The 25,627-nt window shown below is 45.3% G+C and overlaps 1 protein-coding gene across 2 annotated transcripts in view; it reads left to right on the forward strand.

The window, feature by feature from the left end:
• Window positions 1-2,932, forward strand: part of DZIP1L (DAZ interacting zinc finger protein 1 like) — a 521,233-nt gene extending 518,301 nt beyond the window's left edge. Inside the window, exons 16-17 of one of the 2 annotated variants that reach the window (XM_085634320.1) lie at window positions 221-369; window positions 2,554-2,932. In XM_085634320.1, coding sequence (XP_085490446.1) covers window positions 221-369; window positions 2,554-2,733 — 329 coding nt within the window. In that variant the 3' untranslated portion in view covers window positions 2,734-2,932. The remainder of the gene's footprint in view (window positions 1-220; window positions 370-2,553) is intronic. The other variant, XM_085634319.1, reaches the window with a different exon arrangement.
• Window positions 2,933-25,627: the final 22,695 nt, after the last annotated feature.

The following is a 25,627-nucleotide window of genomic DNA, read 5'->3' on the forward strand; positions in this document are numbered from 1 at the left end:
CTACTACCTACTGGCGACCCCCAGTAGGTAAAATATATATATATATCTAGAATGTATTGATGTAACAGAAATTATATTAGTGCACAAGGTACTCTGCTTCTGTGTCCACGGTCCATGTTTCATACAGAAGATTGCAATTATTGTTGACTGCATCCTGTTGTTCTTGAATATGCACAAAACTCAAGCCTTAGTGATCTGTAATACCTTGTCTTCTGCCTAGGTTCAGTTGTAAATTCCATGGCAAGGTCCCTTGAGAAACAGTTGAGTGGGCCTCGCGATAGGCCCTTTGGTGGAGTGTCGGTAATATCTGGAGCAGCTGCAGCATCTACTCACTCTGGAAATGGAGCCTGGAAGCTTCAGGTACAGCACGTAAGAGAGATTATTTGTAACAATTGTTAATAAAAAAAACACCATACTGTAAGCCTTTTTCTTTAAAATGATGTACAGTTTGTATGTCAATACAGAGATTTTCTTCTGCTTTGACCATTCAGACGAGAAGACCGACGTCCTGTATAATGGATAGATTAAAGGTTCTTGTAAGATAAGAAATGCAGTTGCCAAAGGGCATAATACCTAGGGCCCTATTATGTAAAGGGCGCACTTTCCATGTTGGCGCCCGGCACACCTTAAAACAGGGCGCCAGGCGCAAACAGGGAAAGTGCACCCTATTACTTTGAATGCTCTGCCCCCAGGGCGGCCGTAAACTTGCGCTGCCCTAGGGGCAGCACATTCATGTGAGAAACTTAGCGGCTGCTTTGAAGCCGTTCCGTGTTTTTAAAGTACAGGTGGGAAAAGGCTTGCACTTTTAAAGGGGATTAGAGATCCCCTAGCTGGAAGGTGCAGTGAGTGACTGCACCTGCCTGCAAGGGGATGTCTGGAGGAGGGGTCCATGGGACCTCCTTTCCTCCCTCCAGAGGGTTGCAATCAGGGGGTGCACTGATAGTGCACCACTATTTAGATGGTGCACTGTCAGTGCACCTCCTGCAAGCTTCTTTGCCTCTGAGTCTGCGTCTATAATATGGCGCGGGCGTTGAGGCAAAGAGATTCCCTCATTTGCATCGGGCCATGCCCCCAAGCAAACGAGGGAACACCCTCTTGAGGAAGGGCTGGCGCAGTATGTGCGCCAGCGCTTTCAGTATTCCAGAAGGGTCCACACAAGTGTCTGCACCCCTTCTGTAATACCGAAGTGCCCAGGGGAGCGCGAAACAGGCACAAATATCCATTGCGCCCATGGGGCACTTGTGTAATATGTCCCCAGTTAAGCATGCACAAAAAGCCTTCTAAGCAACATATGGAAGCTGTGTCCATGGTACAAAAACGAGGGAACACTAGAAGCAGAAGATAGGACAGATTGTGTCAGTGCATGATGATACCAAAAGTAACTCTAAAACAAATTAGTAGGAATTAGCAGGTTTACTGATACTGTCAGCTAAAGGAGGCAGTCAAAATAAAGTTGAGGGTGGCGGGATGATTTCTGTTAATTGCACTACGTATCACTATGAGCTGTGAACTTGGTTATAAGTGAACCTCCTGAAAAACTATTGACTTACTTCGAAGATAAGCTGCATGCCTGTTAACAGTGGATTCGTATTGATTCACATGCTCGTACCAAAGATTATACTATATTGGTAGATGTACTGTAAATGCCTAATAAAGTTTGTTTACAAAAAAAGATATATAAAGGAAGCAGCCAACAGCAGTCAGAGAGCAATAAATATTTAGAAAGGTAGAAGTGAATCTGACGACTGTAGTGGCAGCTAGCATGGAGATAAAGACTTGGAAATCAAACCAGTTGCTAGCTTAGTGCAAGAAGTAACAGAGGAAATGAGTGTAATTAAAGAACAGTACTTTTTAGTTTTTCTGACTAGTCAATTGTAAGCATATGCAAAGAATAACTGGTATGAGAAAAAGATTTTTAAAAATGTTTAAACTTTAATTTATAGTGAGTGATCATAGTCAATGGAGAGTCATCCGTGTTTAGTCCAGGCAGGCACTCAGTGCATTTCTAGAGGTAGGTGTTACATGATGGTAGTGTACGGAGAGTTCACTTATAGCTTGAAAATTCAGCCGCAGCCAATCAAACAGAAGCATCAGAAGTGGGAGAGGGGTTTATGGTAGACAGGGGAAGCCTTGAGTTCATCAAGTAGTGCATGGTTCCCTGTGACACAGAGTGTTTCTATCGGGATTGTAGCATGTCTTCTACTAAGATTGACAACATCACCAGAGCCCCTACCAGGCATTCTTACATTACCACAAAATCAGCAATGTCAGTGGTAACAGTTGTGGTTGTGTTCAAGAAATGTTATCTGCATTAACAAGTTATGAAAGGCCTTCATTTTCTTGCGAGCAGCAATAGATGATGATTCAGTCTATGCAGCAAGAGGAATGATTTTGGTCAAGGAAATGGGTTGGCCCATAGAATTAGTATTATTTTGATGAAATACAAGTACCCAGTCACAGGTTTTAAATATGTGCCAGAGGACTTTTCAAAGTTATGCCATATTTACTGCTCCAGTTCGTACTTTCTCTCACCATAGACTTTTTTCCTTGCAGGTGTCAGATGAGAGCGACATTGATATTTCATCCTTTGATGAGATAACGGAAGTAATGGATATTAGGGAGAAGCCAAAGCCCAGTCGGGGCCCCCAGCCATCTGTGAGGCACAGCGTAGACTCTGCAGGGTCCCAGGCTACCAGCCTCTGGAGTTCCATTAGCCCCGCGGCTGACTGGTAACCTACATGATACATTCTTCGCCTTCAGCCTTGTACAGTGCCAAACTGTTTCTGCACCATTGCAATAATATCCATTCAAAGAAGTACACCAGCCCTGAAAATAAGCAGCAGAATTTTACACTCCGACCATCAAGCTTTGGACATTGGGAATCTATAATCACCCTGGATCAATGAGGTTCTACAAAAGAGCAATACATCTGAATACATCCGAAAAAAACAGCTCCGCCTCCAACAGTGCATCTTTGTTCAGCGGCAACCAAGTGAGTGTGTCATAAAGTGATCTGCACTGGTTCGACCCCACACAGCAGCCATGACGTTTGCGATTGGATTGAGGAACTCAGCACAGCGGCATTGACTCTGTCATTCATAGTGCAGCTCAGCATAGCAGTCCCCCAGCTGTGTCCGTCGAAACCCATCCCCATCCTATAAAAGGGCTGCTCGAAGAGGATTTGGTCTCAGGTAGCAGCAATAAAGTTTAGAATAAATCTAGACCACCTGCAACTCATCCCCACCATGTAAAATGGTACTGCACACAGCAATAATCCAAATATGCACCAGTGCAGTTGAGCTCTGCACCACAGCACTAGCGTTCTGCGTCATACATCTAACTATTCATTGGAAATATGGAACACACTTTACTATTTCTGTGCAAATCACACATTTACCTATGCCTGTCAGCCCTGAGCATGACCAATCAGAACGTGTCCATTGGAAGTTGTGTATTCGTCCCTTAAAGGAATGGCCTCTAATATGAATATTATTCCAGGTGCCTCTTTCCCTTTTTTAATATGTTACGTCCCTCCTGGCATTACCATGGCACTCCTCATTCTCCATGCTACGATGATGGTGACTCCGCTTGCTATTTACAACTGCTTTCTGTGTAGCTTCGTTGAGCGAAGCCTTGGTGGGTACTTGAAGCAAATTTGTGCAAATTCATGCAGTGCCTTTTCCTATGCAAATTAGAACGCTCAGTGTACGGATGTCACATTCACAAATGTGTTCTGCACCTTATCGGAGAGGTGGTTGCAAAGCCCAGTGGTGATAAACCAGACGCTTCTAGTATCTCAGGCACATTCCGAGAGAGGCAGGGACAGAAACTTGACAAGGACATCAGGCCAAGTTCTTCAGATCATGGACCTGAGATCCTGAAAAAATACATTTAATGGGCTTGCCATAGGGTTTCTCTACTGAAGTTTTTTATTTTTGCTGTGGCTGAGGTATATAAATACATTTTATGTTAAATTATTACAATGCATGTTGACTGGTTTTGTTGTTTCCTTAAATTAAATAAACAAAACAAAAAAAATATGCAAGGGTGCCACTTTAATTTGGAGTGGTGGACCGCATACAGGTCAGGGTTGACCTCTGTGTGGCATAGACATTTATCTGCACAAAGTCTGATTTTGTGCTGGACAACATGCGTCCCATATGTTCACAATGACTTTGAGTCCGCTCACTGCAACAATTAGGGCACCTGTTGCCCAAATTTCAGATTGTCATTTTGCACACTTGTGGGTGCACATCAGCTGATGCAAGGAATCTTTGGACAGTTTGTGACATTGCATTTTGCACAGTTTTTCCAAATTTCGAATTGCTGTAGCCCAAACATACTGTTTTTGTACAAGTAGAAAGATCACATTGTTGCTCGATCCTATAGTATCTTGTAGCTTCAGTTCAATATGAAATGTATAATTTTACGATTTATTCTCCTAAATATTGTTCTTTTTCAGTTGTGGGTAGATACCTTTCGATACTTGGCTGTAAGTGCCAAATGAGGTCATTTTAGGTTTGGCGGGTGGTCTGCCAGATTGTTGACGCCACTCGGAGTCTGGCCTTTGCTCCTGCTGGAGGACTGCCTTCCACATTTAGAGATCCCTGCCTCTCTGGCAGGAGTTTCTGTACCTAGTGTGCATCTGGGACTATAGCAGATTCTCTGTAGTCACATTTGAAATGCCGACCGGGCACCATGTGTTTTTTTACCTTCTCTGCATTCGCCTTGCTTTTCAGAAACAGACCTCCAAGGTGGAAGCTTGATTCTGAAAATCAAAATAAGAATGGCTGTGACATGCAGGGAGGTTTCTCCTTGCGCCAAGGGGCAAGAAGGAGCTACTGGGCCCAACTGTGGGGTTTGAAGCCTTATAATAGTGATGTCCCGGGACCGAACCTGTATGGATCTTGAGCAACTGGGCCACCTACTAACCCTCAGCACTTGACTTTCAGTGGTAGCGTAGGTTGAGCAGTCCAAGGCTTCTAGGGGTGGGAGTAGGGGTCAGTTTAGGGTATGTGCAAGATGAACACAAACTATACACTCAAAATACATGCAGCAGCCCCAATAAATTAATGTCTAGCCAGATATTCGCTTTTATGCCAAAAGTCATATTTGTTTATGAACACAAAGTGAAATACAACATACAGAAACAATCTACACAGCCCTCCAAAGGCTGGCACTCAAATAGTGTTTTGGCAGTGTCCTGAGTCCCACGTCCCTGTTGAGTTCTATGAGCCAAAGCAAGTCTCCTCAGCGATCAATCTAACCTACTCCTGCTGGTGTCACTAGTACTACACAGAAAACTGCAGAAGAGTTCAGCACTTCTGAGTTGTGGTGGACTGTAGCTGTTATCGGCAATGAACAGTAGTCTTCTCACTGCAGGCAAGGTGGTTGATCATCCGCTGCGCTCCTGGGATGATGCTGTAAGTCCTCTAAGCCTTCTTGCAGTTCAGGGGAGTCACTTGCATCCCATGCTTATATGGGGGCTCTGAGCACACTGGTTAGAACCCTCTGCTCCTTCTAGTCACAAGCTATACACAGCAACAACCCTTCCTCATGGCAAACGGTGAACCCAGGAACAGCCTTTGCTCTTCACAGCAGCATATGTGGTCTCTGACTTGTTTGTTTGTAGATTTATATAGCACAGCTTATCACATGTGATGGTATCCAGGCGCTGTTCATGGGCACAGAGAGATTAAGTGATTTGCCCAGAATCACAGGATGTCGCGCCAACGCAGAGACTCCAACCATGATTATCAGCTCCCAAGTTGGCAGCTCTGGCCATTGTGCCACATCCTCTCCCTTGTGGTTAGAACTCAGGTGTATGATCCAATCTGTGGCATACTGAACCACCAACTATTCTCAGCTCCTGGGCGGATGATTTAATCAGTGCAACAGCAGTGATATCTTCACAGCGGCCCCCTTTGGCATACAAGGTAGCTGACTTTTGGTCAGAACATGTGAAAGCACTTGGTCCCCTCATGTCGACATATTGGTCAGGAAACTGGAAGACTGCCTAATCATTGTGACAGAGATTATCGCACCCCTTGCTCCGCAGTTCCCCTCAACAGGATCCCCCACTGGACCTCACCCACTCCAGGCACGCTCCTCCTTCTCAGGGTCATCTGGTCTCCGCAGGCAGGCACTGGAGCTCCAGGCTGCAGGACAGTGGTCTTCATTTCCCTGGGTGATGTCCCCTTACCCAGCTGGGAGACTGACAGACCTTAATCTCCAGTCCAGGTTTCACAGGGCAGAAGATTTACTGAGCTTCTCCACGACGAGGTACAGCCACTGCTGACTGTTTGGCAGTTGACCATTTTGGAGACTGTTGGAGTGCAAGGGAAGCCTGGATCTCTCTTCCTCTGTGTGTCCCACCAAATTTTCCGGAATGTAGCAAACTACACATCTGTCTGGGGTGTCCTCCACCTCCTCATGCCTTTTCAAGGTCCTGGGTTTCTAATATTGAGCCCACATAGCCTCCATGTAATGGTCCACTCACAGGCACACATACATGGCAGCACACACGTAACTATGTGCTCTGCAGTGCATCATACTAATATGAGGTGGGCCAAAGAGGGGTTGAGCACACAGCAATGAAATGTTACATGAGTGTAGTGGTAGACCTCACTTCAGTGACACTGGTTAAAAGGCCTGTTCTCACTACTGATAATCATTACTAAAACACGGTGTGCTGGAACTGCTGCACTCATGCTGCTTAACTCCTATTAAGGGAAAAACACCTTTACCACTGCAAATTCCGGTCCAACAAGCCTGTGGCTCAGAGGTCCTTTGGGGAATGAACCACCAGACCAAGTATTTCCAATCTTCTAAAGAGGCTGGGGAACCAAGAGTAGGATAAGAAGTCAGCTCAACTAGAATCTAAATGACACCTAAAATTGATTTGAGTTTTTGATGGTATTAACCTTTTCTTTTTCATGGGTCACATTAAGGAAATGGACACACTGTCCTTATTTGCACTGGTGCACCTTTGGTTCGTGAACTGAGTACAAACAGTGACAGTGCGCCGTCGTACTGATGATGCGCTGCCACATGGCAGTGCATTTGTGATTTTTAGCCGCTGTTTGAAAAAGTCACTCTTGTCAGTGCAAGTGGCCTACCTTTTCAAAAGGGGCAGAGATCCTGCTGCAGGAGGGTGCATTGAGCGATTGAGCCCACCAGCAGTGGCATGACTACTGAATCTGTGCCACCTCCTACTCCCCCACTTGCAAGGTCGCCCTTGGAGCGCGCAGTGACTCTGTGCCACCGCTTTTTGGTGCAGTCTGTGTGCCTCGTGGCAGTCTCTTCACCTCTGTCCATAATACGCTGTGGGTGCAGGGGCAAAGTGTTTGTCTCATTAACTAGTCTGAACCGCACTTTAGAATTGGGCCAGTGCTATAAGTGCACCAGCACAATCTGTATTAAAAAAGAAGCTGCAAAGGTATCTGTGGGTCCTTCTGTAATACCGAAGTGCTCCAAGGTCACAAAAAAAAGGCTCCAATGCCCATTGCGGCTCTCTGGCACTTTGTGTTACAGCCCTAGGTGGTGAGGACAGGGGAGTATAGTGTCAGGGACTGCCCGGGACTGTGTGGGACACAGTCAGGGACTTGGGCAAGGACTGGAAACTGGGTAGCAAAAATATGCAGAAAGAGGAGTACAGCACTGCCAAGGATCATACAGGAAGTCAGAGGAGAAAAGGGATCCAAAGGGGAAGCCAGAACGAAGGAACAAGATGGCTAAGACTCAGTAAAGACAGGCACTCATGAGGTGATTTAGCAGTCAGAAAAACTACGTCCAGGAGGAATGTGCAAGACATATACATGAAACAACATTAACAATAACGGTGAGTGTGGGGTAAAGCACTCAGGAGCTCCACACAGTAAGACTGAAGCGCAGTAAGTTTCCCACCCACAATTGTTAAAGATACTGACTGCAAATACCCACATATAGGACATGCATGCAAAGGAGGGTCTGTGGAGCTTATACCTATGGTGATGTTAGAAATGTAACTCAAAGACTATACTCACAGTGAACAATAAACACCACCTAGGTAGTCAGCTGTGCCCACGGATCCTGGCGATCAAACAGGAACACGCAAGGCAGTAACAGCAAATGGGTAGAACTAAACACAACCACAAGAGTCAAGGAGCTAGCAAGGAGGAGTGCTTAACAGGAAAGGAAGACATCACAGGGCATACTTGGCAGAAAGCAGGTAACAAACATACAAGGTAACAGAAGAAAGACAGCAGAATAGAAAGACAGCAAACTAGGAACTGGAACCAAGGAAATAGAAAGAAAGGCAGGGACTGGAAAAATACATACAGAAGGGGAGGATACAAGGGTACACTAGAACAGTGCTTGATCAGGAATCAAGAAAACAAAGTAACACTGAAGGCTGTGTTGGAGCAAGACAAGAATGTAGCAAAAGCTCAAAAGCCAAGGTAGCACTGCAGGCAGTGCTAATTCAAGAACAAGGGAAACTGCTGCAGCTCAGGAACAAGGAATACTAAGGCTCAGGAGTCAAGGTAGCACTGCAGGCAGTGCTAATTCAGGAACGAGGAAAAGAGCAGCAGGTCGGGAACAAACAATGCTAAGGCTCAGAAGTCGAGGTAGCACTGCAAGCAGTGTTAGTTCAGGTACAAAGAAAACAGCAGGAGCTTAGGAACAGGGAATAACTAAATCTCAGGAAACACTGGAAACAAGGATATCAAAAGCTCAGGAAACACTGGAAACATGGGTCGGTCTCACCGGATCACAGCTACAATGACCAACACTGGACTAAAGGGAGCTGGGGCTTAAATGAGCTCACAGTAATCACATGCATCAGGTGTGAGCAGGCTAGCAGCAGCCTGCCACAGGTGAGCTGAATTCCTAAGCAAAAACCAAAGGAAATGATGGACGGAGTGTTGAACATTGCAAGCACTCACCCCCAGTCAACTGATCTGGGTTTAATCCATCACCGTTCTTTAGCCCACTCTGCCACCCCAGTTCAGACATGGCCATATGCAAATCAGTCTGACCCTGTGCCTCATGGGAACAGTCCAGCCCGAACTGCCAAGCCATGTCTTCCCTGGACCGGAAACAAGCTTCCTAGGACCGGTTTCTGGCATTTCAGCCGTCTTCAGCCAGGCTTGCTTGAATCCAGTGGCAAAGTGAGCAAGGGACTCACGTCTGAGCATACCCTGCCAACTTATGGCGAACAAAGCAAAAACCAAAGGAAATGATGGACGGAGTGTTGAACATTGCAAGCACTCACCCCCAGTCAACTGATCTAGGTTGAATCCATCCAGAATGTAGCAAAAGCTCAAAAGCCAAGGTAGCACTGCAGGCAGTGCTAATTCAAGAACAAGGGAAACTGCTGCAGCTCAGGAACAAGGAATACTAAGGCTCAGGAGTCAAGGTAGCACTGCAGGCAGTGCTAATTCAGGAACGAGGAAAAGAGCAGCAGGTCGGGAACAAACAATGCTAAGGCTCAGAAGTCGAGGTAGCACTGCAAGCAGTGTTAGTTCAGGTACAAAGAAAACAGCAGGAGCTTAGGAACAGGGAATAACTAAATATCAGGAAACACTGGAAACAAGGATATCAAAAGCTCAGGAAACACTGGAAACATGGGTCGGTCTCACCGGATCACAGCTACAATGACCAACACTGGACTAAAGGGAGCTGGGGCTTAAATGAGCTCACAGTAATCACATGCATCAGGTGTGAGCAGGCTAGCAGCAGCCTGCCACAGGTGAGCTGAATTCCTCCACCTATCCATGGCCTGCAGGGATGGAGACGAAGCAGTGAGCAGGGGATTATAGGTAATGGAGTTTCCAGCATGAGTTGACTGGCTTCCACAAAACCCGGCATGGATTGGGAAAGGATGTCAATTCCTAAATGGTGTCCTAATGCCTGGAATGCAGGATATGCATGAAGGGGAGGGTCTGAAAGCTTATTAGAACACTGGAGAGTCCAACAGTTCAGCCCCCTGGTGGTGGACATAGGAACGCAGGGAGCAAGTCGCGACACAGTCTTTTAAATCAAGTATTTGGCAGGGTACGTGGCCTCTACAGGGATTGAGCTAATGGATTAACTGCTCTGTCTGGATGAGATTCTTATCGAAACTCTTACAACAATCAAGCTCCAGCAAACCTAGATTTGCCAATTTGGGCAACAATTTTATAAAGAATGGCAGGAATGTGCCGTCAAGGAGCACCGTCTCTCAGCAGAGGCCACTATGTACGACACTGTGTAAAAAAAAACTTCACTTTACACCGAGCACAGACTATTGATGTCAATTTACTATTGGGCAAATAATCCACATCATTCATCTTCTTAATAATTAGCAGCCTGTATTGCTTCGACCACTCACCTCAAAAGCCTGTGCCTAACATATTTATATTCAAAGGGGTTTAGTTCCAACTGTTTATCTTGTTATTGCTTTTCAAGTACATATTATAGGATCAGCCACCATGGTGGCGGAAATCTTGCTTTTGAAATACTCTGCCTTTAGAATTAGGATCAATCCTCATCAAAACTTTAATTAAACATCCAATTTCCTTAATTAAAGCCGTTCTCAATAATAAGCATTGCTGGAGTCTAGTGATCACCAGAATGATTCCATTTGCTGAAAGTGCTCAGCAAATGCTCTTTCTTTCTTTGAGGTCTGTGGTACAGCACAGGTATTCATTTATGACAATTCTACTGAAATACACAAAAATTGTGAAAATCATGTTAGTCGTTTTAATGTATTCACACTATACCCTCACAGCTCACATCCCCCCCCTCCTTGTAAGAGTCTTACACCTGCTCAGAGGCACACCAATGAACTTGCAAATGGCTGAAAACATGTCTACAAACCTCTCACAGAGATAGACCTGTAACCCATGCCTGACAACTTGCTATTCACCATGTCCCTCAATAGCTTGACATTGATAATACAAAGGGCACCATTATGAGGTGCATGGATGCCAGGTGTTAATTCTGGACTGCCAGAGGTAACAATACCAGCAGTCCTGTTAGCTCTGGGTTTGCGGAATTAACAGGAATTATGGGTTGGACGCTTGCAATCAGCCGCAGAATTTAAGGAAATTGGGTAATTGTACTCTGATTTTCTCCGGAATTCCTCGTTCTCTCCTACAATTTCCTATGGAGATTGTGGTCTTTCTCAGGACCTGGATTATCTGTGCTAAAGAACAGAGGAACACTCTGGGCCTCCTAATTCCAGAAGGGAGTGATAAGGTTATGAGCCCCATCAGAAATTACAGGCTTTTTGTAATGAGGGCCCAAGTAATAATATAAGTCCATTACAAGATACTATGTAACAAGCACATTTTTATATATTTGCTCACAATCACACTATATTCTAGTTAAATGACCCCAATAGGTTGTTAGCTGCAAGAGACGTTAAAGCCATATTCACACCACAGAGGCCTCTGTACACAGCACATGGTGTTAGCACAAGGGCAGAGTGGGTTCTTAAGCTTGTTTGGTGATTTAATGGCACACTACATTAGGACCTGGACACATTTTATCATATCTGCCATAACATAAAAAGAGGTGACTATTAGGTGTACTCTAAACTGCTTGTTTTGAAATTGCTATAGGGCTCCAGAAACACACTTCTGCAGCAGCCTATGCAATGCAGAAAACCACAGCTGTAGAATGCAGCTATGTAGGAATCAATTCAGTTCTGCACCACCCATAACCAGTCCTATACTTTAGCATTTTCCTGGATGAAATATTAGAAATTGGCCTCCAATGTTTCAACAAACTATGCTGTGTACAACAATGTTGTTGACAGATCCCCTTTTGTACTGTGTACTGCTGGTTTAGAAAATGCAGAGGGGTGGAATAGGCACTTAACAAAAGCAGAAAGAAACCCAGGAGGCAAATGAGATTATAATGATGTGCTATTATGGCATCTTGTTGTCAAGGGCACAATGTCCCCAACAAGAATACCCCATTGGATTACAACAGTTGTATCTCTTTGTTACTTGAGTTGAATGGATTAGACTGAGACTGCACATCACAGTGGAAAGACAGACTGGATTATGTTGTTGCTAATAACATAGAATCATTGTGTAATGTTAAGCGTAAACCAAAGGCATTTTTGTCATCCATCCTTGGGCCTATTAGAACCGTGAAAATAAGCCCTCCTCCGTCACTCTTTGTGTCAGATACTTACAAAGTATTAAATTGTATGTATATGATATTCCCTGTGCATTGGATAGGAGAACGACGTGGTGTAGCCTAAAGCAGCAAAGTGCATTGGAACGGACTAAATTAATGCATATGCCTCTGATGGTGAATTGATCATGAACCCCAAACAGCACTTATCTTTTTTTTTAGCGTTCTTGGATTTGTCCTTTGACCATTACATGTTTGACTTTGAGTTCATCTGCATCTTTCTCAATGTGAGTGTGCTTTTTGTGTGTAGTGAAGATTTTGTTTCAGCAAGTGTGTCAAATTATCCCAGCCAAGCCTATGTTCTGTACTGGAACATCAGCCAGAGTCCAGGGAGGCTTGCTTTTTATTTGAGTGATCACCAGATATCTTTCACTAAATGCTGAGTCACTGAATCTTTTCGAAAGCATTCTACATCCCTGGCATTGAAATAATGCATTTGCTATTGAATACGTTTTCACAAACTTGTTGTCGATCATTGACTTTTCAAAACTTGAATTAAGTCAGCCTTAAGATGAAAACTATTTGTGGATCGATGGCAGAACGCCAGATGTCTACATTTTCTTCAGAGATTCTTCCAAGGTTATCATCATCCAGAAGTCATTTTGAGGACCTAGTTTTTGTCATGTGTCAAATATTTCTCTGAATAAACGAAAATGGTTTTGTGAAATGATGAATTCTGCATATTAAATATTACAGATGCTATGACATTTGATCTTTTTTATGTTGCCCTCCGAAAGAAGTCTTTAAAACCAGTTTGTTTTGCAAATCTGATCAGTTGAGATGAATATTCAGTGTGGTTGTTTTCGGAAAATTAATCTGTGTATTGCATTCGCAATGTTTTTTAAAATACCAGTGAGGAAAGCTGTAAAAATTTGCAAATTGATTAATTTATTCATTATTGGTTTTATGTTTAATGTATCATGTGTTGTAAACAACAATTTTTCAACATTCCTAGAGGTATATATTTTTGTACATTTTTAAGAGATGGTGCCATTAAATAAAGAAAAAGAAAATATTATTGTTTGCCGGGGAGATGTGTCATTTATTCTTGGACCTTGCCCATGAAAGCTCCAATCTGAATGAAAAAGGCTTGCCCAGCAGCTCATGGTTGTTTGACCACTTGGTTATGTGTAGATTTAACTTATGTCACTAAATTACAAGAAGGCGGAGCAACCGCAAGAGGTAGAATAGTTATTGTGTTTAAACCTCGGCATTCTCTTTCCCATGATTCTTTTTCTGCAGTAAGAACTGATTAGGAGCACATTTTATTTAGTGAAGCTAACAACCAGGTAGTTATTCTCATTTCCAAGCCATGCTGATAGTTTATCTTGAATATTCCAGCACATAATAATGGTTTTCCCCATTTATATTCTAAACAAGTGATGGCGCCCTTCATGGCTTTCTCGACAATAGATATGAATGTAGCTATTCATAAGCATAGGGACATATCTTAATCTCTGTGTTATTAAATGAGAACACCATCAGTATCTTGACCACATCTAGGCAAGCCCTTGGTTGTCACCCACTATAATTGGTCCAAGACATTTTGATGTTTATCAGTACTGATGCCAGAGCCACCTTGTCTTGCAGCAAAGTCCTCTAGATATTTTACTGTTGATTCCATTAAGCAAATCGGACCATATAGAGCACGATCCATGGCATCTTTTTCGTTTTTCCAAGAAAATAGCTATGCTTAGGCTACTGTCGAATCAAAAAACCACTTGTGACATTTCTGAGGAAAACCATGAAAATTACTTTTAATTTGCCTATTGGGAATATTCAGGTAGAATGGTGCATGGTCACTCATCTAGACTTATTACATGGATGTATTTACATGAAGAACTTTTGTTGCAGCTTTAACTCTAAAATCTATTTGGAAGAATTGATTATATCTATTTGAGGCAAATGCGGACTCAAGAGGATTGACATTCTTAAATCTCCAGACACCTATCAGACCAAAAGTTTATGTCTAATTTTGCAGCTCACCTCTGGTTTTTGACATCTGAATCTTGTGTTAACGTGCTATGTTTTCTTTACTTCAATGCTGTCATTTGTTGTCATTTCACATACCTTTTTGCTGTATGAAGCTAAAAGCCAGAGAGATTGCTTTTGCAGTTCATCTTTAAATCTAGGGTCTAATAGTCCGCTCTGGAGATACCTGTGTCTACCCCAATACCTGGGGGTTCTTTCTATCGAGCCTCATCACCAGTTTCATCAGACACCATTGGATTTGCACCAGCCATCTTTCCCAGATGCTTCAGCATGGCCTTCTTGAAAAGGCAGGGCTCCGTCAAATCCATTGTATCATTATTCTCCCCTGAAAATACGTTGCTGGGAGGACCAATTGTAGCAAGCCCACTATTGACATCTATGATAAACTGGACCCAACCAATTGGCATTACTGTGTGCTGACTAAATCCCTGAAGACACTGTTCATTAAGGCCCACCGTTGGAGGAAGAGGGACATTTAGTTTATTATGACCAAAGCCAATTCCAATTATGAAGTGTCTAGCCCTTAAGAAGGTTCAGGAGGTGTGGCAAATATTGGGCTCCCAAAGATAGCTGAATCTTTATGTCTACCCCCACCTGAGATTATTGAGCTGGTTGCATCTTTCCTATAGTGAAAATGTGATGGATGGTTACCTTGGACCTTTAGGATGCATACTTTCACTGGCCTTCCTAATACCAAGACTAAACCCCGTCTAACCTTCAATTCTATTACTGTGGAAACAGCTAGAAAATGTGTGCACATGTCTCAGAAGGACTCTGTCTTAATTTAAATCCTTTATTTATTCAATACACAATTCTAAATTAGCATATCTGATAGAGACTTCTAGCTGCAGATTCCTTGCTTTTGAATTCCCCAGGTGTCAGACTGGATCCGAAAACGTTTGCATGAGCAGTACCGCTGCACACCATTGGGTGGCTCCGTTCAGCTCTGCATGGCGTTGTCCGCGTCGTTGTCGATGGATGTGGCATCGCGGTTCTAGGAAGTTGGCTCTGTATATAATATACCAAAGTATGGTAAAGTGTGCACAGAGTCCAGGGAGTCCCCAGAGGCATAGCAGAGGCTTAATTAGGTAAGTGCTAACAGCTCTATTTGTGGTAGTGTGGGCGATCAGTTAGGCTTATCCAGAGGGTGTGTTAAACATTTATTGTATTTACTCAATCAAGACAGAAGGCATAAACTCAGAGACTGAATCCAGACCAATTGGGTAAGAATAAAAAAGGTAAATTTGTGTTTTATTTCTAGAACCAAGCAGGACTTGATACAGGGAGGTAAAATATACTTTAAATCATAGAACATTTCAAGTGCAATTCGGAATAGATTTGCAATCGTTACAGGTTTGTATTGGTTCAAAAAGCAGTTTAAGTTAAACAGTAATTACTTTTGGAATACTTTTTGATTACCACACAGTACAAGGTATGTAAGACTTTTTAGGATTTGCAGTTTAGTTACTTTTTTTCTCACAAGGTCAGCTTGACAGAAAGTTTTTGGAACAAAACTCATAACATTAGTTCCTATGAGAGAAAAATGGTTATCGTTAAGTAAGTAAACATCTTAGAGTGGAAGTTTATGGGGTTAGGACCAAGGTTCCCCAAGGTCTAGGTAGGCACTCAAGTTGCACCACCAGCGGCACTGGGGTGGCTGGGTGCAGAGTGCAGGGGCCTAATGTTAGGCAATGGGGCTTAGGGGGCCTTCGGTCAGGGACTGCTTGCGAGCAGGCCACTTGGTTGTGGGAGCAACGCTCCTGGGGTAGGGATCAGCACTGCAGAGACCAACAATCGGCACAAGAGCTGCAACACCAGTGGCACAGGGGCGGCCGGGTGTAGTGTGCCAAGGTGACGTCAGGGGCCCTGTGGATTTTAATGAGGATCTCCGGTTCGGTAAAGATGCTGCAGGGAGGCTTCCTGGAGGCAACCACCAGTTGAAGAGGTAAGTTGGGATCTTGGAGGATGCCTGGACACCGTTGGTTGGGCCATCCAAGGCCGTGGGGTGTTGGGTGCAGGGGTGTCTTTTGGCGTCGGGTTCTTCTTACCAGCTTCGGTCACGATCGGGGGGACCCTTCAGGTTGAGGATGCAGTCATCTGCTTGAAGCTTTAGGTAAGTGAGAGATCACCAGATCCCAGGTCAGGATCACTGGGGAGACCTCCTTGTGGTGTTGGCCACTCGAGCTCGGGCAGTCGGCGTCTGGTGCAGAGTGGTGCAAAATCGCATAGCTGCCTGGATCCGCGTTCTGTAGGTGAATCTTGGTTGAGCAAATCCGCAGCTCACGGGAGACAGAGTCTTAAAGATGGTTGCAGAGCAGGTCCTCGGGGTTCTGGGGGGCTGCTGGACACGCTGGGGTTTCGTTGTAGTAAGGTCGGAGTCGGGATATGCCAGCGCCAAACCAGTTAGTGTCCTTTTCTTCCTGGGTCAGCTCGGCTCTTCGGTTCTTGCTCGAATCTAAGGAGGCAAGGTTCAGGACTGCCCCTGAATACACAATTCAGTGGTGTGCAGGTTGGAACAATGGGTCCCTTCCTTGGGGTGGGCACGCACCCTATTGTGCCACCTTCCAGTGGGAGTGGGAGAATAAGCCTCTCCTTAATTGGCTAGGTCCCCTCATCTTCAAGATGGAGGGGACTGAGATGTGTGCTTCACCTTGCCTCCCAACGTGAGGGGTGGGGTTCGCAAAGATGGGCACACCTCTCCTCCTACCTTGGTTTTCCAGCTGATTCTCCCACCTAAAGTGGGGGGCAGAACCGGTGGGAGCTAGTTGCTGGTGACAGAAAAAGGAAGGGACAGCTTACAAAGGCAGCAGGCCTTTGAAGCTTACCCTTCGTGGACCCAGCCCACCGTGGGGGAGGAGGCATGACACCTCTGCCCAGGATGGACTCTTTATTTCTGGATCCAGAAAGTGGAGGCTCTCTGCCCAGGGGCCCAGAAACCTGTCTGGGGGTGGCAAATGGTGTGTAGCCATTCAGGAACCACACAAGGGCTGGTCATTTTTCAGGGGGCACCTCGAAGATGTCCTCTGAGTGCATTTTACATTTAATCTCACACTGGCATCAGTGTGGGTTTCATGTGCTGAGAGGCTTGCGACCAAGCTTCCCAGGTTTTAGTAAAGCCATTATGGAGTTGTGGAGTTCGTAATGACCGACTCCCAGACCATATACTCTTTATGGCTTTACTACACTTAGAATGTTTAAGAATGGACCTAGACACTGTAGGGGTACAGGGCTCATGCCACTGTACCATCACCTGAGGGCTAGTGCACTCTGCTAGAGGAGTGGCTTACCTAGGCCAGTGGGTTGCAGGCAAGGCACACCACTCCATGTGCAATGTTGACTCTTCACTTTTCTTTGCACCAAAACACGCAGCCTGCAATGACAGTGTGTGTGTTTTAAGGTACAGGGCCTCTAAGATTGGCACAATAGGTGCTGCAGCTCTTATAGGCCTTCCCTGGTCACAGTGCCCTTGGTACCCATGGTACCTTTTACCAGGGGCTTAGCTGTGGCCAGAGATGTGCCAATTGTGGGTACAAAGGTACAGTTTTGTGAAAGAACACAGGCCTTGGGAGCCTGATTGACAGGGACCCAGGGCACATCAAGTCAGGTTGCATCAGATATCAGGCAAAAAGGTGGGGGGTAACCATGCAAAAAGGGGCACTTTCCTACAGCAGTCACTTATATAGGCACCACCCGGGAACGCGGACTTCAGTTCTTTTCTTTCTGCACCAGTTAGTGCTGATCTAGGTAAGAGCTACCCCTCTGTCTCTTTTTGACAGACTTTTTTTCAACGTTTAATTAAGTAATTTTTCTTTGTATGTCGAGGGATGACCTTTTGATGGATAGGTTTTAAACGGTGTGGCACCTGTCACCACGCCATGTCGGCCACCGACCCTACCTCGTTTGCTTATGATGTCTCGAGTCTGACCACAACTTGAAGTTGTGCTCGGACTGCCGGGCCATGGCACTGAAGGCCTTGAGGGAGCAGTCCATGAAGCTCCTTGCGGCCCGGCAGTCTACACCATTGAGTGTGACTCCTCGGAGGTCCCAGTCCCGATTGAGGAAGCGGTAGTGGGACCGCTCCAGGAGCTCAAAGTCCTCTTCGATGCACTCAAAGTCCTCAGGACACTCTGGGAAGAGGGATAAGAAGAAGCTCAAACAGGCTTCGACTTTGCGTCGTCTGTCAACGAGACGAGTGGAGAGCATCAACGCTCCAGACACTGTTCCGTGTAATTGTTGCCGGGTCTGACTCTGCGCCTCCTCCCAAATCCGGGACCTGGAGTGACCTCAGCTCAGGCTAAAGAATTTTAGGAGGCCATGCGTTGAGTATTTGAGCGAGCTGACCCCTCCAGTGCACCTTCATGCTCTGCTGAGTCGAAGCAGGCCCCATCATGTTTCACACCAAAGGAACCGACCAGTGGGGTCTCATGGATCCGATTCCGGATCAGCGCTGGTCGTGCCAACGCAACCTTCCCCGGTGGTGATCCTTCAGCTAATGCTCCTGGTGCCACTGGCACCAGCCCCATTCTAAAACCAGACGGCTTGGCGTTGGATCGCCATTGGTCAACTCCGGCACAGACGGAGCCCAGAGGTTATGAGACGTGACCTGTTCATTTTGGAGACGTTTCAGGCATGGGAGGGGGTCTATGGATCCTTTAGAACACCAGTTGGATGCTCCTTGTGAGGATTTGGACTGGTATGAGGAGATTACAGAGGCCAGTGGACTGGGCACCTCCAGATGCTGGTATGCTCTTTCTACCTACTGTGGCTACGGAGGAGGGGGCATCTTATGCTATGGTGGTGAAGGGGACAGCAGAGGTCCTTGGCCTGCAGCTGCCCTCAGTCCGGGTCAAGAGTAACCTCTTGACCAAAGTGCTTCAACCTGGGGCTTCCTCATCCGAACCCTTTTTGCCCTTCAATGAGGCACTTAACGGTTTTCCTTCTATGGACTTGTTTCAAGCTTAGCACTGGGGCTCTTGTGAACTGGACAATAGCGTACCACCATCACCCTGCACCTGATGATCCGAGTCCCACCTCTGGGAGCTTGATAATTCAAGCCTCAACATCCCATGATGCTTTCCCTTCAGTTCCCCGCGTGCAGGGAATACAAGAGGCTGGACGCACTTGGGGAAAGCGATCTTTTCTTCCACCAGCCTTGCATTGTGGTCGGTGAACACCACGTGACTTTTGGGACGTTTCTCACACCCCTTATGGGAAACAGTTGCGCAGGTGCCGCCTAAGGACTGGACGAGGCTCGGACCATGTTTTCCCAAGCAGTTCAACATCAGGTGTGGTCTAAATACGACCGACTTGCTGGTCAGTGCAGTTTTGTTGACAGTGGCTTGACTGCGCCAGGCCTGGCTGAGAACATCTGGCTTTTCGGGGGCTGTCCAGGCCAAACTATGGACATGCCCTTCGATGGGGCGCATCTCTTTGGACAGAAGGCATACTCATCACTAAAAAAGTCTTCAAGGATTCGGGGGCTACAGCCAGGTCCTTCAGCCTCTTTGTAACAGCTCGCTCCCAGTCTGCTTTTTGCCCCATTCATGGCAATGGAAAGGGCTTTCAACCGCGTCAGCTGTACACCAACCAACGTCCAGCGCAGACTCCCCAAGTTGCGCAAGGACGTAGACACGATACATTACTACCTCATGGGAAATGGTATCCAGAAGATGTCCGCCACATACTCCTCGACAGCTGCAGCCTAAAATCCTTCCTAGTTTGGTTCTGCAAACCCATGACAGTCGAGTTGGAGGGAGAATTCAACATTGTCTCCTCCGCTGGCAGTTCGGGATGGCTACTCTCTTCCTTTACTGTCTTCCTCCTTTACAGCCAACTCAAGAACAGCTGGAGAAGGATCATCTGTTATTGCTCAGAGAGGAAGTTACAGCTCTCATGGCCTAGGGAGGCTATAAAGAAGGTTCCGATTTCAAAAGTAGGCAGTGGTTGTTATTCACGCTGCTTTCTGATACCAAAGAAGAACAAAGGTCTCCGTCCAATTCTGGACCTCCAGACCATCAGTCTCTTCCTCAAAAAGGAGAAATTCAAGATGCTCTTGTTGGCTCAGGTCTTGTCTGCCCTAGACCAAGGAGACTGGCTGGTAGCTTTGGACTTGCAGGATGTGTATTTTCATATCCCCATTCTGCCAGCCCGCGATGTTAACCTGTTGTTCAAGGTTGGCCATGAACATTTTCAGTTCACCTTGCTACCCTTTTGGCCTTACCAGCGCCTCCCGGGTGTTCACCGAGGTGATGGCAGTGGTTGCAGCTCATCTGCACAGGTTGGGGGTTCCAGGCTTCCCCTACCTTGACAACTGGTTGTTGACGGTGTCCTCACCCCAGACGGTCGTCTTCCACCTCCAGAGTATGGTGGACCACCTGCATTCGCTGGGTTTCACTATAAACGTACCAAAGTCACACCTGGGTCAGCGGCAGACCCCTCTCCCTACCCCAACCAGATCTCACAGTAGTGACAGGTTGCCAGTCCTGGGGCTGCCTTCTGGGAGAGGTGGAGATCAGAGGACTTTGATCTCCGGTGGAGTTGGGGTTCCACATCAATTTGTTGGAGCTTCAGACGATCTGACTGGCACTGAAAGCATTTCTTCCCTCTTTCAAGGGGAGGATGGTGCAAGTGTTCATGGACAACACGACCTCCATGAGGTACTGCAACAATCAGGGTGATGTGGGGTTGTGGACCCTTTGTCAAGGGACCCTATGCCTCTGGACTTGGGTGGAACAGCAGGACATGACCCTGGTGGTTCAACACCTGGCAGTTTCTCTGAACGCCAGTGTGGACGAACTCAGCCATCGATGTCTGATCACGAATGGTGTCTCCAGTTGGAGATTGCGCAAGGTCTCTCATTAGTGGGGTGAGCCTTGGTTAGATTGCTTTGCCACCGAAAAGAACGCAAAATGTAAGGAGTATTGCACGTTGCTTTTAGTCGCGAGTGGAGCTCAGGCCTCCTGTAGGCCTTTCCGCCTATACCACTACTGCTCAGAGTTCTCAGGAAGATCAAGAACGACCGGGCCCAAGTCATTCTTCTGGCTCTGGACTGGACACAGGGAGTCTGGTATGTCGAGCTTCTTTGAATGAGCATCGATCCTCCGATCAGGTTGCCTCTTCGGAGAATCTTATGTGCAGCAGTAGGGGGGCCTCCGCCCGATCCTGTCAACTCTCCGCCTACTTGTGTGGAGATTGAGCGGCGATAGTTGATAGCTTTTGACCTTCCGACCAAAGTCCGTTAAGTTATTTGGCGGGCAGGCGGCCCTCCACAAACTGGTATACGCCTACCATTGGCAAAGATTTGTAAAATATTGAACAGAAACAATTAGTGATCTTCTTTCTGCTTCTCTTTCTGATATTTTTCTCTTTATTCTTACCTGTGCCCAGCAGGGCTCTACTCTGGGCACTCTCAAGGGTTATCTTTCTGATCTGTCTGCTTTCTTGTGACTGCCTGACCAACCCTCTTTATTCAAGTCCCTTATTATAAATAGGTGATTGAAAGGGCTTGTACATATGTTTCCCCTACACCTTTTATCATGCTGCAGTGGGATCTCAATCTAGTTCTCGCGTATCTCATGTGTTCTCCCTTGGAGCCGTTGCACAATTGTCCCCTCTGGCTGCTTACCATTAAGACAGCCTTTCTAGTGCAATACCATCAGCCCGGAGGTTGAGTAAGTTGCAGGCTTTATCATCTAAGCCTCCCTATCTCATGACATTCGTGGATAAGGTGGTGCTTCGCACTTGAGCCTCTTTCCTTCCTAAAGTGGTTACCCCATTCCATCTGGGTCAGTCGGTCACACTGCCTACCTTTTTCGCTCCTCTGCATCCCTCAAAGGAAAAGGAGCGTCTCCATCGTCTGAACCCAAAAAGAGCATTGTCGTTCTACTTTGACCACACAAAAGAGTTCCTGTTGGACAGCAAACTCTTTGTAGGTTTTGTGGGAGCTAAAAAAGGTTGGGCAGTGCAGAAACGAACCATTTCACACTGGGTCATTTCCTGTATCATGATCTGCTATGCCCTGGCTAGGAAACAGCTTCCTGAGGGCCTGCAAGTCCATTCCACCAGAAGAAAGGCTGCGACCACGGCATTAGCTCATGATGTTCTCGTCCAGATATCTGCCAGGCAGCAACATGGGCGACCCTGCACACGTTTGCCAAGCACTACGGAGTGGACAATGAGGTCCCCAGGGACGGGTATTTAGCTTTTCGGTACCTCAGGACTTTCTAGTCTAGTAATTTGTCCGCAGTCCACCGCCAGGAAGTATGGCTTGGGTATCTATTCAAAGGTAAGGAATCTGCCGCTAGAAGTCTCTATCAGATTAACAAGTTACTTACCTTCAATAACACATTATCTGGTAGAGACAATATCTAGCTGCAGATTCCTTACAGAGCCGCCCATGCCTCCCGTCTCTGCTAGGGCTAGGGTTGCTTCTTTTACAGGGCCTTAGTTTTTGGCACACACAAGTCAGTTTGCTTCATGACTCTGTGCTTCTGGCATGGAAAAAGTGAAAATTAACTATCGTCTGCCTATATAGGTGACCGCGACTATGCCACGCGGAGCCGAAGAAGATCCCCAACGGTGAAGAAATAATCAAAGAGAGGGAGTGGAGAGGTACTGGGATAGAACCTACCTCCTATATGATATGCAATAAACAAAAGTGATTCTATCCTGTCAAGAAATACTAATATTTTAATTTTTAATTTAAGTGATGGTAGGTGAGATGAATTGGAGTGATCCATGAAATGTCACGGAAGGCACTATGTGTTTTTAAAATACCCCTCACACACTATGAATCCCATAGTGTCATGCTTCATCATGGGGGTCTTCCCGTCCTTCTACGGGGCGGGGCGTGCTACTACCTACGAATACGTGGGAGCACTGTTGTTATGATGATTTTAGGCTTATGTGTGGTGCAAGGGATGTGAGTGTTTGGGATTATGTGTGAGATATAAAGATTAAAAGGACCCTGGCTAGTAGAAAAAACAATTTTATTCTGTTCTCTAGCTGGGAGCGTTAAAACTGGGGAAGAAAGTAGGAGATGTCACGAGTTAGTGGCTGCCTACTGGGTCAACATGTTTCGTAAGCAGTCCCCACTGCTTTACTCATCAGGACCAATAAATAATCCCTTTAACACTAAATGGAGTTAATAACCGGGTTTGTATGCCTATTATTCTGATTTGCCAGACCTTTATAATTTTTCAAGATCTGAGAACCAGGGTACAATGACCCCAATGAAAGTAAGACCAATATGGTATCTGTAAAAAAGGAGAAAACAACAATAACACAAGGGTGTTTCATCGCTATAGAATATAAACACATCACCATACTTCAAGTTCATCTGAGTAAGGATTCAAGTAGTATTGTTTTCGTGATATATTTTTCTAAATATATATTTTTCATTCTATATCTGAGTGGGTGAGGTAAATTTTACTCATCACCCAAATTTTAGAAAAAACGAAAGAAAAAGGTAGTTAGACACAGAGGACAGACTATACATTGTATCACGACAAACAAAAAACATATAGATATTATGCTGTATGGATTCACTGGCTGTATATATATATATATATAATACGCGTGATGGCCCACAGACATTCGCTATATGTAAAATATTGTAATGTACATACTTTGGTTAGGCGTAATGTTCAGGCTTCATGAGCACACACTGGAGGGGAGGGCGCCTGGTTTAAGTCACTGCAGGATGGTAAATATCGTGTTAGTTAAAAAAGAGGCGGCCGCCGGAGAAAGGTGAGCCTTCAGACACCCGACCTAGTTTAAAGACTTGGCCCAAGTCTCAACTTACAGTAGGTAGGATCATTCCTCGCTTTCGTATGCCTCCGTGCTGCTCCGTCGATGTAAACACTGGAGTATGCATCGGTGTTTTTATTGGCAGGGAGCGGGCGGGGAAAGAGAGACGCGTAACTAGAGCGTGAAAGGCTTCAAAATGGCCGCCCGAGATGTGCTCGTCGGGACAACAATGGTTCACTTCCTGGTTATGGAACGTGTGAAAATAAAAGTTGTGAAAAACTTCATGGAGCGGATCAAATATGATACAATCATTTGAAACGGAAAATGAATATACAAAAAGAAGAAAAAAATGAAAAAAATGATTTTGCATCATGTTGTCGTCACTAACACGTAAAAAAAGGCACAACAGTTGCCGCCAGAATCGGAATGAAAAAATAGTTCATACGTCACTTCCTAATATGAAGCATTCTAGTATTCAGGCAGTATAGGTTAATGTTTATTTGGTTTATGCGCTTGGTTACTTCTTAAAAAAGAGAGAGAGGCAATTGTTGACACATCGTAGTTGTTATGACAGCAGGTCATGAATCCATAGCCCAAGGCATCAGACGCTAGAAATGCGGAATGTTTTGTTTTATGAAGAAATGTCAGAATGTATATTTACGCATTGCTTTGTTGTTATCATAAATGGCTGGAGGTGATTAAGTAGTCCCTCAGATATTGTCTTTCTTGATTATTCCTGACCGATAAACCACTCATATATCTGCAAAAAAATCTGCAAAAGTCATAGGAGGGTAGCCAAAGGATGATTGAAAAAAGAGGCTACGAAAATACAAAAGAGGCTCAAAGGATACCAGAGGAAAGAAAATAAAATAAAATAATAAAATTATAAAATTGGATACAGTTATTGGAAATTCCAAAAAATAAGGAAGTGTTCATGGATAAGTTCTCTAATTGTAGTTATAACTGACTCCATGGGATATCGTAATTGAGGCCTATAATATTGGTCTTAAGGCGGTGTACCCATCTTTGCTCTTTTTCAAAAAGGTACTTGTCATTTGGTACTTGTTCGATGACTGTCCATGATATTTCCTCTGGTGTGTGAGCAAAGTCAATAAAGTGAGTGCCATTTTTGTTGCTCCTCTTTTGCACTTGATGTTGCTTTTATGGTCGCCAATTCTTATTTTTACACATCGCGTGGTCATCCCTATGTATTCTAGTGGACATGGACATTTGATCAGATACACAACGTTGTTGCTGTTACAAGTGGTGAATTTTCTCTGCTCCCATTTGGTGCCGTCGAGAAAGGTAATACTTGTACTCTTGCTGGTAAGAGTGCAGACCTTGCATCTTCCACACGGATGGTGTCCTTGGATTTTAGCCATAGAAGTCGAAAGGCCTGTAGATTCATTATTGCTTGGTCTTGTGTGGACCAGCATGTCACGAATACTTTTTCCTCTTCTGTGTGCAAAAATGGGTTTTGGGAGGTTGAGTCCTCCACTGTTCAGGATACGCCAATGTTTGTTCACAATTTTGGTGATTTTGTTGGAATTGGTGTTATATGTAGTAATGCAGAATGGCCGTTCTTCATTGGGTTTTGGAGTAGTAGGTTCCAGAAGGCTTTCTCTGCAGTTATTGCGCGCTCTTTTATATGCTATCTCAATAATTCGTTTGGGGTACTGTCTTTTAGCTAATTTAGCTTTAAGGTCTCCTGATTGGCTTC

Source organism: Triturus cristatus, chromosome 11, assembly GCF_964204655.1.
Source record: "Triturus cristatus chromosome 11, aTriCri1.1, whole genome shotgun sequence".
NCBI classification, from domain to species: domain Eukaryota; kingdom Metazoa; phylum Chordata; class Amphibia; order Caudata; family Salamandridae; genus Triturus; species Triturus cristatus.